The sequence below is a fragment of the Mastacembelus armatus genome, chromosome 19, assembly GCF_900324485.2.
Source record: "Mastacembelus armatus chromosome 19, fMasArm1.2, whole genome shotgun sequence".
Lineage (NCBI taxonomy): Eukaryota > Metazoa > Chordata > Actinopteri > Synbranchiformes > Mastacembelidae > Mastacembelus > Mastacembelus armatus.
In genome coordinates, this window is record NC_046651.1 from 8860330 (window position 1) to 8875614 (window position 15285).

At 42.2% G+C, this 15285-nt stretch overlaps 1 protein-coding gene and 2 long non-coding RNA genes across 4 annotated transcripts; 2 read left to right on the top strand and 1 right to left on the bottom strand.

Annotated features, from left to right (window-relative positions):
• Positions 1 to 1929: 1929 nt before the first annotated feature.
• On the bottom strand, positions 1930 to 14399 carry LOC113135317 (WD repeat-containing protein on Y chromosome). 2 transcript variants are annotated; one of them, XM_026315239.2, is made up of 19 exons: positions 13838 to 14398; positions 12268 to 12511; positions 11940 to 12086; positions 11543 to 11665; positions 11293 to 11464; positions 11148 to 11194; positions 10898 to 11044; positions 10585 to 10773; positions 9499 to 9690; positions 8922 to 9395; positions 8638 to 8787; positions 6893 to 7077; positions 6638 to 6792; positions 5828 to 5976; positions 5535 to 5746; positions 4002 to 4117; positions 3325 to 3377; positions 3032 to 3158; positions 1930 to 2194 (listed from the first exon to the last, which is right to left on the bottom strand). In XM_026315239.2, exons 1-18 carry the CDS (start codon positions 13906 to 13908, stop codon positions 3069 to 3071), a joined length of 2916 nt encoding a protein of 971 aa, XP_026171024.1. In that variant the 5' UTR covers positions 13909 to 14398; the 3' UTR covers positions 1930 to 2194; positions 3032 to 3068. The 2 variants fall into 2 exon arrangements, with proteins under 2 accessions (XP_026171024.1, XP_026171022.1); XM_026315237.2 differs by having other exon boundaries at positions 12268 to 14399.
• Positions 5863 to 7762, top strand: LOC117152779 (uncharacterized). The gene is made up of 3 exons (XR_004463330.1): positions 5863 to 5981; positions 6643 to 6766; positions 6916 to 7762. It is a non-coding gene; the product is annotated as an uncharacterized LOC117152779 (long non-coding RNA).
• On the top strand, positions 11459 to 12384 carry LOC117152780 (uncharacterized). Its single transcript, XR_004463331.1, has 3 exons — positions 11459 to 11704; positions 11918 to 12035; positions 12278 to 12384. It is a non-coding gene; the product is annotated as an uncharacterized LOC117152780 (long non-coding RNA).
• Positions 14400 to 15285: the final 886 nt, after the last annotated feature.

Below are 15285 nucleotides of genomic sequence, written 5' to 3' on the forward strand. Positions count from 1 at the left end.
CTGTACTACATAGAGACACACATTCAGAAAAAGCCAAAGCTGGGGAATAAAAAAAAACAAGGTCTTGCACAACTTCAAATGAGGAAACACGCAGGGAAAACCTACACCTCCCCTCCTTCACAGGGCACCTTTTCTTTACCCTCCCCTCTCTGACTCCTGTGAAAATATACAGTGTATAAATTACGGTCGCTGCTTGTTACTCGTATCTGCTCTAAAAGCCCTAAGCAGCTTTATAGTGAAGCGATGAAGATCTCACAGGTCACTTCCCAGCCTGCGTTCACGCTGTTGTTGCTGTGGTATTTTGGAACATCTGTCATCTGTTTATGTGCGTGTGTGTGTGTGTGTGTGTGTGTGTGTGTGTGTGTGTAACTCTGGCAGAATTACATGTCAGTGTCTGGGAGTAGCTCTCCAGGGTGTTTTACCCTTTTCTGAGGAGAAAACAGGCTGAGAGAAGTTGTTGCTTTTGTTGAAAATTAGTGAAATGAAGCTTTAACGTCATTTAGCCCGATTGCAGAAGAGCCTCTGTTTTGCCTCTACACACACACACACACACACACACACACACACCCACACACACAAAGTCGGTGACCTCTCCCTGCAAGACCACAACTATAAAAACAAGAGAAGTTATTGTTGTTGTTTTAACCTAAATGCATGATAGAAACCTCCCTCTCCTAGAGAGCAGAGGCCACATTTCTCAGAGAGGAATGAGCTTGTGCTGTCTTAAAAAGCTGTATTTTGAAATACACAAAAAAGACAAGAGACAAGTATGACTATGTAATTTTGATTTAATTCCACTGCACAAAAAATATAAATAAATGTATTTTTAGCTGACAATATAATCACTTCTGATCAAACCAAAGAACATGAATAGACAGGAGTTGTTTCTTTCAACAAAACACATTTGGTGAAATCCAGTAACCGTGTTATCTTGCAGATGCCTGAGGGGATAAAAGTGCAGAGATGACTTAATCTGTTTGTCCCAGCACTGTCTGTTTGTATTCATCCCTGAGACACAAACTTGAGAAAGGACCACTATACGATCACTCCCCCCTCTGGCTAAAACATCCAGACTGTTGCTGTAAATAACATGTTTTGTTTTTTTTAATAGGATGAGTGGGCGAGCACATGCAAAAAAAAAAAAAAAAAAGTCCCATAGTCAAATATGGAAAGAAAACAAACAAAATAGGGCATGAAGCCTTACGTCACCAATTTGTGCAATTCAGCGCCAGAGTACAAGTACAGGGTGGCTTGTGTTGAGAGAAATGGGTGAGATGGCTCAGATGTCTGTCTGTCTAGATGTCTGTCTGAATGACCCAGAAGTCTCAAATATCAGAAATTTCACTCCGTTGATAAAAAGAACCACAACAATCTGGGTAATGTGAAGCTACTCTTGCACAAACGCAAAGGAAGCGTGTCCAGCTAAAATGATTTGAAAGCAGAAGCAGGACACTCACTTGCTCACTTGCTTTCCTGCAGAGACTTGGATAAGGAGATTATTATTTCTCTCATGTCTCATTAAAAAAAGAGTCAGTTAGCAACAGGACTTTTAGCTTAGCATAAAGGCTCCAGGCATATAGGCTCTAGAAACAAAAATAATTTATTTCTAAGGATTAAGCATATGAGGTATTTGTTAATTAATGAGCTTTAGTGGTGTTGGTGTTTGGTCAGATCCAGACCAGGTGTTTCCCCATTTCCTGCTGGCTGCACCTCATGTTCTTCCTATAGCCATGATCGTGCTAATGATTATCTGTGTTCTCATCTGAAGCTCAGCGTTTTCCAAAATGTCAGTGCTATTCCTTTACAGAATAGATACAGCATCAGTAAGATGGACCAGACATTGGGAAATGATTTGGAGTGAATGAGAAGAAAAAATGTAAAAAAGCTAAAAGCAAAAGAAAAAAGAGAAAACACAGGCAGTGCAGAGTATAGGCTATAACATGATGGTGACAAATCCTGCCAGTGCATTATTTATTTGACATACTTATACAGACAGATTCAATTTATAGTTTCCAGACAAATGCATCAAATAAGAAAAAGAGAAAAACAGTGTTCATGTCTGTATCTTTGTTCATGTCTGCCTGGACAGGTATGGAGCTCACTTCTCCTTCCAGAGTCTGTGCGCTGAGCTTCGTGTCCTCCGTCTGATACCACACCTTGGAGATTGTGAGTAAATCCTCAGTAAAGGCATTTCCTGGAAAAGAAATAGCAATAAAAAAAGAGGAAAATGAAGAACAGGCCTTTTAGTTTGAGGTTCACAAAAGCAGGACAGAGCAGCATAACAAAGGCATTTCTGGCCTTTTTCTTTCACAGAGCATGAAAAACAGAGATGAATCAATGAAAATCTTTTTAATTTCGGTCAGTGACCTTTCAGTGGCTGGTCCACATGAATTGGCAGTTACAGGAAAAGCCGCTTCCATGTCTAGGCCACAAATGCACAGTGTGGCAGCGAACACAGCACAAAATGACGAGGTCACAGATGGGAGGAGGAGACAGCGAGAGGATGAAGAGTCTCACCAGATGGAGAGATCAAGAGAAAGATATACAGCACTTAAGACAAAGCAATGTAATGAAGAAGTGGGAAAGAATTGCAGGCAAACTTTCAAACGAACACAAATCAGGTTTGTTCCCATCAGATGTAACTAAAATAAAATGGCAGTATTCCCCTCTTGCTGCTTTTATCCCTCTTTCATTATGCCTTCCCATCAATCATGCTTTTGGAAAGCTTCAGGCTGACTGTGGAGCAGCCGCAGCACTCGGATGAAAGGAAGTGGAACTGCACCGTCACATTCCACTGCTGAGTCTTTTACGGTCACGTGTGCTGACCAGTATTTTTATGTTGGCGAGTACTGGAAGGGCCTCAGACCTAGACTACCACAATACATTCCCACTATAGAGAATTTACAGTTTTACAGTACAACGCATTATTCTTTCCAGTACTAGGTATTATCTGATGTTACAGTCACTTGGAACCTGCAGAACACAAAGATCAGAAGCAAGATGCAAGGCAAATGATTCAGTACAAAATCACCTGTAGGACCACAGCCTGATGTGAAAAACTCAGCCGATCAGCAGGGATCGGTGTAGCCGGTGTCATCGAACAGGCAAATCCTCTCGTGACCTGAAGGTACCGTCTGGTAAAAGTCGTCACACACATACTGACACACACAGATGCACAGATGATGATTGGATCGAGGGATGTGCATGCAAGGAGGGATGGAAAGAAGACGACTGAGATGAGAATGACAAATTTGTGTGTGTGAAATGGTTTCAGCGCCCACAGTGTTTACACTCATCACTGCTCGTTGTGTGTTTGCAGGTTACCATAGGCTGCTGAGGTTGCTCGTGGTCATCCTCTGCCAGCTTGATGGATAAAGCTAAAGTGGGTGACAAGAGACAATGTTAAATGAGTCAATGCTTGTGTGTGTCTGCATGGGTGTGGTTGCAGAGAAAGCACAGCTAATCGCTTATTTTGGCAAGTCGTGTGTAATGGGCAGACAGTGCAAGGAAAGTGTAGGAAATGTCTTGCAGATACACACACACACACACACATAAACCTTAAGCATTTGTGCACTTTAAAAAATCTGGCCTATGTCTCTGGAGCAGAACATTGCCCAAATGTTCCCAAGTTGAGCTCCAGACTTCAGAGGAGTAGAATGTGAAGAATGCTCTGAATGCACTTCTCTTCATAATGTGGGGAAAATGGACATGATTGAATCATAGTATCAGGTTTAATCAGCAAACATACAGGCTGTCCTGACCTGAATTTTTTTTTTTTTTTTTTTTTTTTTAGTGAAACCTTCAGCAGCAGCTACACACACTTAGTTGCACATGTTAAAGGATTCTGATCAACGTAGTAATTACTGAAAAGGACATTGCCAGTGTACAGCCAGATGTGACTGAAGCATGCCTCAGTCTGGGAGAGGCCATTTGTGTGTGTGTGTGTGTGTGTGTGTGTGTGTGTGTGTGTGTAAAAACACCTGCTTGTGCTGAATGGTTACCTTTACAGCAGCATTCCTCCTGTGAAGCTTGACCTCTGATCTCTTTGGGTCCCACTTTGTCACTTTCAGTGCTCTGATCCTCATGTGTGTCTTCTCTCAGGTTGCTTTGCGTCTCCCTGTTGGTATCAGAACCACAAAATATCAGTCTGTGCTGAAGGGAATGCATTAGTGTAGACACAGTGTTGCTTAATTTGCATGCAGGCTTTCCAGTTTTGTTAATGTCAAGGTCCTGAAACTAGACAGTGATCTCTGCTGGATGATATTTTTGCCACTGAGTCCAATAGCTGTGAGGATGTTTGTTTTCATATTTGATTTAAACCAGATCTGTAGCTGTTCTCTGTAGTTGTGGGGCAGCTGACCTTCATTTCTTCTCTAGTTGCTCCCTCTCTCCCTCTGTGTGTGTGTGTGTGTTTGTGTGTGAGCGTGCATACTTTGGGACAGCTTAATTGTGTAAATTAAAACCAACACTATAATTTCAGCACATGCTAAATCGTATTTCGCAACTGTACAAGCCGATAAGTGCCAACATATTTTTTTGATAGTCATAAGGTGTTGACATCTGCGTTGCTGGAGACATTTGTGGTAAAAATGAAACTATAAAAAGTTTAAATGTCAAGTGTTTAGCAAACATGTCAGGGCAACGGTCTTCAGCAATTATATACATGTGGAATTCTTTGATGCTAATTTGGGATAATTAGACTTTTTTTATTAAACGTGATGGTTGTGTGTGGCTGTGCTCCAATACAGCAGTAGAAATAAACGCTAACATCGGTATGCGCACATCCATACACACTAAATAATCTCAGTACACTCATCCATGTGGTATGTCTTCATTTAGATACCACAGAGACACATTAGCAGCGTGTCTTGACTAGAGTTAAACCGTGACATTAAACTACATGATGGTTTTGATCCGTACAGAGCTTCATGCAGTTATGACTCTGTCTTTCACTTTAAATGCACTTTTTGTTTTTGTTAAGTTACTTCAGACAGCTACTTCCTGTATGGTGTATGTTAACCGACATGTGACAGAAATACACAGTCAGGCTCATAGCAAAGGCCCAAGCCAAGCCAGAGTTTATGACCTTTAACCAAATTGAAGTTTTCTTTAAAAATTCAAATGGCTGTGGAAGCAGAGGAGGAAGTTTCTTTTGGAGGAAGCACTTAACCAGGACATATTCCTCTACACAACATTTTCTATATTAAATCTGGCACTTACAGTAAGGGCTCACTATTGACAAAGCCAAGTACATTGGCAGGACAGGGCCCCACAAAGATATCCGTGTTTACATGTGTCATCGTCCATAATTGGACTGTGTAATCCAAAATGCTTGACAGGCACCATATGTGCAGTCATATTTAGCATTTATGGCCCCCATGACCATAGAAGACTTAGCATGCCACAGTACAGGGAGCGGATCTGTTAACCCTCAATGCATAGGAAGTTTGTCAGCTGAGAAAAATTTGTGAATTGTTTTATCCATTTAAATAGAATTTGGCCAAGCTCTTCCTCTTCCTGTTATTTAAGCTCACCTATGGTAAGTTGCCAGTTTCATAATATTCCACGTCACTTCTTGTCCAAACATCCCCACATGATCTCCGTCTTCTGTCCACAGCCCAGCAGAGCCGTCCGATGAGGCTGTGAGGACGAACAGTCTGTCAGCCACCTCGAAGGCTTCCACACTTACTATTCCACCCGTATGAGCCCTCCAACAGTGCAGCAGAGGAGGCCGCTCATGTGCTGACTGTGAAGACAGAGAAGGTTTCAGGTACATGGAAATATGCCCTACATGCTGCACCTTTTTCTTGTTTTAACACCAGCTGACCTCCTGTTGGACATCCAGAGCATATTGAGAGATGTCCCAGATCTGAAGCCAGCCTGCTGTGTCACCTGAGACCAGGACTTTGTTTGTCGGCTGATCTGAGCTCAGGCTCAGCACTCGCTCACTTGGCTGCTCTGGAGCATAAAACTGACCTGGGGTAAGGAAAATGATATAATTGTAAAAAAGGAAACCATGTAAAATCTAGATGTTTTTTGTTTTATAATGGGCTCCTTCATATTTGTCCATAAAAAACAAAGCTGGTTAACTTACATGCAAAAAAAAAAACAAAAACAGTTTCTTTTGTGGCGATATAGAGAATAGTGTTTTGACTTAAATGAGAAATGAGCTGCTACCATTTAATCCTTTCTGTTATGTCACACGTCTCTCTGTTATGTCACAGTCTCAGTTTCTTCGCTGTTAGAGGTCTGCATGGGCACATACCTATACACACTCACAGATGCACACTGGCTCACTCATACACACATGCATCTTGTACACATATGCAGCAGTCACAGTGCATGAATCCCACACCACTAAACACAGATGGGATCTGGAAAGAGACATAGTTGTGGTCTGCCAGGAATGGTAACAGCCAGAAGCCAAGTCAACAGTTCAGCTTAAATGTTACTTCTTGGACTGTTAGTAAATCCATCTTAAGGAAGAACTGACAGCTGCTGGTACACTTCAGAGCTTCCACCTTTTTCTTGCTGAGAGTTTCATTTTCCATTAGTATATTACGCTTTTGCGTCACAGGTTTACTAAATGACCTCACAACAATATCTGCTGCAGTTTTTCCTTCTTTGCCCCACTCACCGTAGGTGTGTGTCTGTCCAGTGACGCTCCAAAAGGACAGACAACCAGCCTGTGACGACACCAGGACCCCCCTGTTTCTCAGCTTTCTGTTGCCTGCGCGATGCTGCAGGAACAAGAGGCCGTCTACAGGTGGCGCACCTCTGGATGCACACGAGCTGAAAAAAAAAAAGCAAAAAGTTGGCTCTCACTAAAGAGGCAAAACTCTTGACAAGGAAACACACACACACACACACACACACGGTTGTATTCTGTTACCCTGCCATTGTCTCTGTCCGTAGGTGGAGCAGGGGCCCTTGTGTCTCCAGCCTCCAGATAACAACCTCCCCATCATGACTTGCTGTGGCAATGACCCCCAGAGCAGAGCACTGACACAGGGCCAGGATGTCTGATTTGTGGACACCGCTACTCTTCCATGACATGTGTGCTCTCACATACAAGTCCTAGAGAAACATTTGCATGATGTATTAACAGTATCACCAGTTTTAAACATTGTATCCCAATGGAGGAAAGGTTGTCCATAAAAACAAAGTGCAGTGTTTGTCTTCGGGGTCTTCCATGTACTGGGGCTGGTTGGTGGGAGTTGTGAAAGCACATCACTTCCCACTGTGTGACAGTTTACAAATGGACTAAAATAACATGTAATTGTTTGCGTTGCCCTGTGGAAAGCAACTCTATTTCCTTCTCTGGTTTACTGATTTTGTTTATACCTCTGGGCCACAATGTTGTGGCCAGGCCTTTATAATGGATGATGTGAAAACTCAGCATGGCGGACGTCAGAAATGCTGATGTCATGCGTGGCATCTCATCAGGTGGATGTGTGCATGTGATAGTAGCTTGTGCAGTTCAGTGATATCATGGCATTTCTAGAAGTGTCTAGAAGTTTTTTTTTTGGGGAGGGCTTAAAATGTTTTCTCTAAAAACAAACCAGCTCTGCTAATACAAGCGACGAAACCTCATGACTGGGGAAACACCGGATTCAAACCTTACTGGAAGCGCATGAATACTGACTGTTTCTTCTGTAGTCTTTAAGTGATGGATCTAAACCGCAGAGCAGATGGTAGTTAAAGTTTGGGAGATAAAATGCAACACAAGAATCTGAAATGTGAAAATATGCATGTCTGCACATCCAGACCTGCAGACTCACATTACCGCTGTTTATACAGGCGTTGGCAATACTTCTTTATTTCTCAAGACCTGTGTGTGTGTCTCTTCAGAAGCATTTCTACTAGCAATAGACACAAATAAGACACAAACTATGAAAGTTTTGCACTACTATTTCAGGAAATATTTTCTGAGACTAACATGGAACAAAGTCTTTTAAGTCTGTATTAGATTAGTATTGAAGTGAATCTGGGACAAGTCAAAGTGTGAAGGAAAAGTGTGTGCTGTAAATCCTTGAATCACCTGTCAATCAAAAAGCCTCTGTAGAGATTTCATGCTGTGCTCAGTACGTGATAGCCCCTCCTTCTTTCCCCCAGTAATTATTTGTGTCAATGCTCGCACTAGTTATACCGTTATTCTGCTGTTCTATCCAAACAGATGAATATGACTGACAGAAACATCAACTGCTTCCTGTCCAGCAGAGCCTCCTTCCTTTGAGCATCCCCAATAAACAGGGATGTTTTGGACAAAAATGTAAGAATATCTTTTTTTGTTGATTTCTGTCTCCATATCACAATGGTTGATCTCTACACCGCCTTATTTTCATATATGAAGAGCTCACATATGAAAGGTGGAGGTTTTTACCACAGGAAGCACTAGGAAGCAATATTTCAGACTTGGTGCCATGACCCACAGTTTTGTTGCTTATTAGTTTCCACTATCCCGCTGAGCTGATTACAATTTCTTACCAAAATGGGCTTTGCAAATGTTTTACGAAGAAAGAAATGCATTCAGCATGTTTGTATGTGCACATGATGCATTTTGGTGAATTTAAGCCTTTCTGACTTTATGCTCATCAGTTTAGTCAGAGGTGAAAACACTGCTGCCTTTAATTTTACCTTGCCAGCTGTGATGTCATACTGAGCGATGCGCTGGCTCCACCCCACAGCCAGCAGCTGGTTGTCATGGAGACACGTCACCCCGGTGACATCAGAGTTGGTGACAGGTTCGAGCTTGTGCAGGTTCAGGCCGTTCAGTAAATTCCACACCTGCTCAGAGTGGTCAGCAAAAGGATTACCAAACTCCTTCCACCTCTCTCGTGAAATAAACAGTGTGTCATATCATGTTGCCAAGGTTACAGTGCTTCTGCACAAACTGAAAGTGACAAGATGTGGTGTCAAACCTTGATAGTGCCATTACGCGCTCCAGTGATCAGTCTTCTGTGGGAGGAGTCTAGGGTCATGCAGGTCAGTTCATCTTCTCCATGAGCATTTAAGATCAAAAGCCGCCTTCTCCCCGTCTCCACGTCCCACAGAGACAGAGATGAGTTGGCGTGTCCAGTAACCACCTGTCTCAGGGTGGGGTTGTACAGAGCACAGGACAGAGCTGAGCCACTTTGGATTTTTGGTCCAAATTCGTTTCCTTCATCCGTCAGCCACCCTCCCCCTCCTCTTCTTGTTTCAGCCAGATTGAGCAGCGCTAAGTAATCTTTGCATCCCACCACTAAGTGTGGCTGTGTGTCTACAGGAAGAGGCGGGCTCAGTAAGAGGAAAGGGAAGTTGCCGTGTTCTGGGATTCGTCCATGCTGCAGGCAGGGAAACTGCAGGTGGACAGTTTTCAGACAGTGATGGGTGGAAATGTCCCAAATCCTCAGCTCCTGATGAAGGATAAAAACATCAGCTTGTTTACTATTAAATACATACACATACCCCCTGTCAGGCCAGTTCACACTTTCCTAAACTTCATTTTTCAGGACTCACAGCATCTCTGGAGTAGCTGAAGATCTGCCCAACAGGGTGATAGATTGCAACATCCAGTATAGTGGTGCGGTGACCCAGCAGTGTAGCTACAGGACGTGTGGTCACATATCGGGTCCACAGTCTGACCACTTGGTCACGACCTCCTGTGACCATCAGCTGCAAAGATGCACTGTAGTCAAAACATTTGACCCCCTGAAAAAACACCAGAACACCAACATTCACAAGTTAAGAGAGAAACTTCTAGTGTAGACTGACATTTTATCGATGTAGTGGAAAATAAAGCACAGCCACTTGTCATAATACAAATAAAGTTAGCTGGTCTCATTAACTTGCAGTGGGGACTTTTTAAGGGTGGCTTTATTGTTAAAATATCCAGACAGCTAATTGGAATATAAAATTACTGCACTTGTTCAAAAAAATGCCACTGTGCATGACAGGAAGTGTCACCACCCAGTTTTATAATGTTTTCTGCAACAACATTAGGTTTTTTTTCCTACTGTGACACTGTTTGACCCTGCATGCTGTGTGGGAGCAAACCTTTGTAATGAGTGACTCACTTTATATATTTGTTATTCTAGATAAAACTGGGTAGGGATAATTCACAGAATGGGTAATGTCATGTTGTAAATGCATCACACCCTTATACTTTCCAAATGGAGTAATAGTTGATTTTCAAACCTTGACCTCTTATCCAGTGGGGTCAGAGTCACCCAGACCAGAGTACTGTGACTGACATGTGAACTTGATCCACATCAAAAGAGGATAACTACAAAAAAATGCACTCTTCCTTCTTGCTCTTTTGATATTTTATCTTCTTATACCACTGTTTTAGGGATACTAAAGTCTACAAATACCATTTTAATACATAAAAATAAATAGTCCCACATGTAGAGATATGATCGAGGCCCGGAGGTTTTTTTTTTTTTTTTTTTACTGGGAATGGTATCTGAAAGTTTGGGTCTTGACAACAGTTCAACTGCACTGATCATTATTAAAATCTAATGTTGCCCATAGTAAGAGCTTCTAATGTACAAAACCTATAATTCACCATCAGATGAGCCATAATCATGCAGTGTAGTTAATTACCTCCTTAATTTTCCAAATGTAAGGCTCCTGCTTTAGTGTCGTGTTTATAAAAACCACAGAGGTGGCATCGCTTTCTGATGAAGTCATGATGACATTGGTACTGGGCTCAAACATCACTCTGTTAATTGGTTCCTGGTGGACGTTCGGGATGTGACGGTAGGAGACCATGCTGCTGTGATCACCGAGGTCCTGTTGTCAAAATGGATAACAGTAAATGCTTAAATGTTGGTTGTGAGACACAGGTACACATGAGAGCTATGTGCTTCAGTGGGCACCTGCAAGGCGCATTTATCTGCAAGAGCAAGATACCTACTGGGAAAAAGATCCTCCGTGGAGGAGGCAAGTCTTTGTCTTTCTTGGAGGGATTCTTAAAAAGACCTTTAGTGTGGTCCAGGAACCACATGAGGTGGACTCCTCCTTTTTCATCCCCCAGTAGCAGCAGAGGAGGTCGCTCTGAACACTTTAGAGGGAAAATTCACATGAGCTGAAGTGATGAATTATTTGACTCCCGAGTGAGTTCATTGAGTTCAAACAACATCATTTCAAAGAAAAATTGGTCGTACCTGGACATCATGCCAGTAGCAGAGAGCAGTCAGGACACTACGAAACCCTTTGCAGAGTGATGAAACGAAGAGTAACCATTTGAATCATTCATCACTGACCAGTTCAACTTACTACAATTTAGTACATGTTAGCAATGAAATGTACCAAACAAGTGGATATCCTCAAATACACTGGTCGTGGAGACATTGACAAAGTGTAGATCCCGGCAGTCGGTTGCTATGGCAACCTTGTGGAGGTTGCCCATATACACGGCGTCAGTGGTCCAGCCTCTGAACCGCCTCGTGTGGGCCACTTCTTCTGTTGGGTCTCCAGCAAGCTGAGAAGTAAATGTAAAAAGTCTGTTAGTGTGTTGTATATTTCCAGAATGTAAATGCAGCACCATGATGTCACTCACCATTACGGTTTTGAGGATGTGTAGGCTGCTGTTCCAGACTGTGATCTGACCCCCTTTACCAACACTAACATAGCGGAGTGGAGGAGGATGGGAAACGGCAACTACACGCACTGTTGGGCCCCTCTGCAGAGCAACGAGTGCAAGTATAAGTCATATAAAAAGGTTAGTGGTGGAAATTAAGAACTACTTGTAGAAAGAAATATAATATAATAACTGCTATAAAATGCTGCTTTGCTCATAGCATCCTGGTATTGGCATTTTCTGTCACTGCTTACAGAGACACTTGAGTAAACACATAACTGCTGTGTGTGTTTCAGTGTCACTGTGTGATCGTTGTACCATCCTACAAAGGTGTGTCATTCTGTCTTTTACCAGAGTAAGACCAGTGGATTCTTGCCTTGTTGTGGGAGCAGTGTCTGATCTGTGGCTGTGTGTCCAGGAGGGAAGCTGTGGGGATGGAGGCCCGCTCCCTCTCAGTGTACTCTAGAAGCAGGTAGGAACACAACTGCTGCCACCTCACCTGTCCTGTACAACTGATATCTACCTGGAAATGGAGACGTTTATAGGATCAGTGCATCTACATCATCATGACCTGGAAACCTCTATCACATCTCGTGGATGGCACAATACTATGGATAATGATGTGGTGCTGAATAATATTTATAATGGTTGCAATGTGGCTTTTTTTTTTTGCTTTCACAGACATTGCTTTTTTTTCTATCTACCTCATTGAAGAATCTCTCCACCCATGTATCCTCAATATCCGGACCAATCACAGACCTCAAAACATCCCGAAACTCCTCAAGCTTCATGGCACCTTCTGTACTTGCAGCTCTGTTATTCCTCTGTCCATTTGGCCTGTCGCCCTGTGTTTGTGCGCAGGCTTTAGCAGAGGTAAACGCATTTCTCAGGAGGTGCATGTGCTCTGAGCTCAGTTTCTCTGCAGGACTGACTCCACAGGCCGGGTCACTGAGGAAACCATCAGATAAAGGAACATCTTCATTTGTACAGAAATTGGATTTGTTCAACCTGCTCATTAGGTCACCACCAATTAAGTACTGCATTTTCTTAGAAGTCAAATAGAGAAGATCCCTATTGGCCAAGCAACCATTAGAAAGCCACTTTTAGAGTTGTTTATTATACTTACTCATTGAGGACTCCACTGGATTCCTCCTGGCAATTTACAGCTTTACATTTGTATGTAGTACTATTATAATGTTTGGTCAATTAGTCTTATGATTCTCTGGGAGTCTCTTAAGATTAGCTCCCAGCTCTCTTAAGTTAGGAGCTATACTTAGTTTTATGACTGCAGCCCCTGAGCCCGCTCCTCAGGTGGATTCTGTGTGCAGCTGGATCAAAACAGGCAGAACATAAGAGGAAAGACACAGGACCTAGGAGTGTCCTGAAGCCATGTAGAAATTTCATCAAGCACAATCTGGCATCTTTGCAAGACTTGTGTTTGGAAGCTGCAGCTGTTTATTCCTTCCATCCTGTGCCCGACATCTGGTGGAGGAGACTCTGCTCGTTGCACAATGAATGCAGCGCTCCCAGCTGGCAGGACTCAGACATCACATTATTGATCCATACAAAAGTAAAAGATCTCATTATGAAGTCTCACATAACACATGTTTATCTACAGACAGTAAGTTGCAGGAATACCTGCGAATTGAACAGTAGGTGTACTTGGTAAATGTTGCAACTAAAGAATAAATGATGATGGGGGAAAGTTTGATGAGAAGATCAAAGTATTCCTGTGTGGTCCTGTTGCTCAGGGAGACCACAGACTGAAACAATAAGTCACATGGCTCAGCATTGGGAACTCTTTTCCACATCCATCAGGACATGCATGAGTGGTCCTTTACATCTTACACGTTTCTCACAATCGACCAGTGGCACCATAAAATAATTAAGCAATAAAAGTGTAGCAGTTTGCTGAAAAGGGAGTTGAAAAAGATGGTTTCTGGTGAAGTGGTGTGTGGCTGGTAGAAGAAATCATTGTCAATGTTTAAAACATTCAAGTGGAGAAAATGTCAATTTAAAAAAGCCCCTGAAAAAAATGTGAATGAAAACGTCAACTTTGGCTTTATGCATATGACAGGATTTATGTTGCTTTAATGTTCTGGATAAATGAATTTATGAAATGAATGAAAGCTGAAACCAAAAATTCTCTTAACTTCTTAAGGAAGTTAAACTCCTTATAGATAGCATTAGCAAGTCATATGGTTAATTAATTAGCAGATAATCTGTTAGAGTTATGAATCTCAAATACATGAAAACAAACTAGAGAAAACTCACCAAAACCTGCTGTGTGGCACTTCTGACTCATAAAGCGCCCATGGATTTTTGTTGTTTCTTAGGGTGTCCATACTTTCACTTTTGCTCTTCACATTCTTTCAAACCTCAGATACTGCTTCATCTATTTCTATTAAATTATTGATCCCGTTTTATCCAAATTTGTCAGTGTTGCGTGTTGTTTAGGTCCATATCCCAGTGACAAAGACGCCGCAGACACAAGTTCTCCTGAAGAGAGTTGAGGCCAGTCTGAAATCCTTACTGTGTTCTCAGGGCTTTTGTTTCCATCCCTTCCTCTGCATTTGCATTCAAACCCAATTTGCTCAGGCTTTTTTGTCTCCAGACAGGGAAGGAATGTCCAGGTCTGTGAATCAATAAGCCATTTGTCACAAGTGTTTGACCACACTGAGAGAAGAAAGTCAACACACCCCCCGAAGGGAAGATCTGGGAGAGATGAGAGTTTCCAAAATAACTGCAACTCTGCTGGGGGTAACGGAGCCACAAAGCCGACAGACAAGCCCTCAGTGGGTTAATCATTTAAAGAGACGAAGTTAGTCAGGACACAGGAGAGCTAAGATTAGTAACGTTTACCCAAGGACAGGTCAGTGCTTCTAACATAATGAGGATTACACATAAATTCAGTCGTGTCCTGTGCAGATATTCTAAAGTCCAAAAGAATAAAAGCAACAAAGCAAAGGTACTTTGTCATATTCATACAGCCTGACCGACCTCTATAACTAATGGTGTAATAATTGCCAGGCAACCTTCAGCCGTTTTGTTTACCACTTCAATGAGTATGAGCTATACAGAGTAGCTTCTAGCTATGTCTAATGAAGGTACCCACGTCCCTGTGGATTCTGGTCTGCTGGGAAATTCCCTGCACCTGGTCTAATATTAAACCTGTACATACCAGTAGCCTCTGTTGTACCTGATCTACAAAATTCAGCTGATGCAAGGACCAGTAATGGACAACGGAGAATACTGGCTCACAGTAATACTCTGTTTTTTATTTTCCATTGTCAAGGCAAAGACAACAGAGGTGCAACTATTACCATTAATGATTATTGATTATTGATCTGTAGTGGAGTTTTCCCTACCAAACTAGCACAGAGGGCTTTTTTAACTGATGGGAGATGTGTTTTAAAATGTCAACACAGGACCTTTCTGTGTGCAGTTTGCATTGGCTCACTAATGAAGTCTATTCATGTTCCTTCACTAAGTCTAATCCTGCTCCTAGGAGCAACAATTTGTAGATATTTTGTACATACTGTGACTTGGTTTGTGTGTATATGTTTAGTTTTGCATATTTTGGCATTAACTTTGCTGTCTTTTTTTGTAATTCCCTACCTCTATATAGTCATTTTGTATTTGTAGTTGTTTTTGTTGTTTTGTAGCCATTTGATTGACTTTAATGGAAAGGTCAACAGCCCTGTGCAGTACTCTGGCCTAGG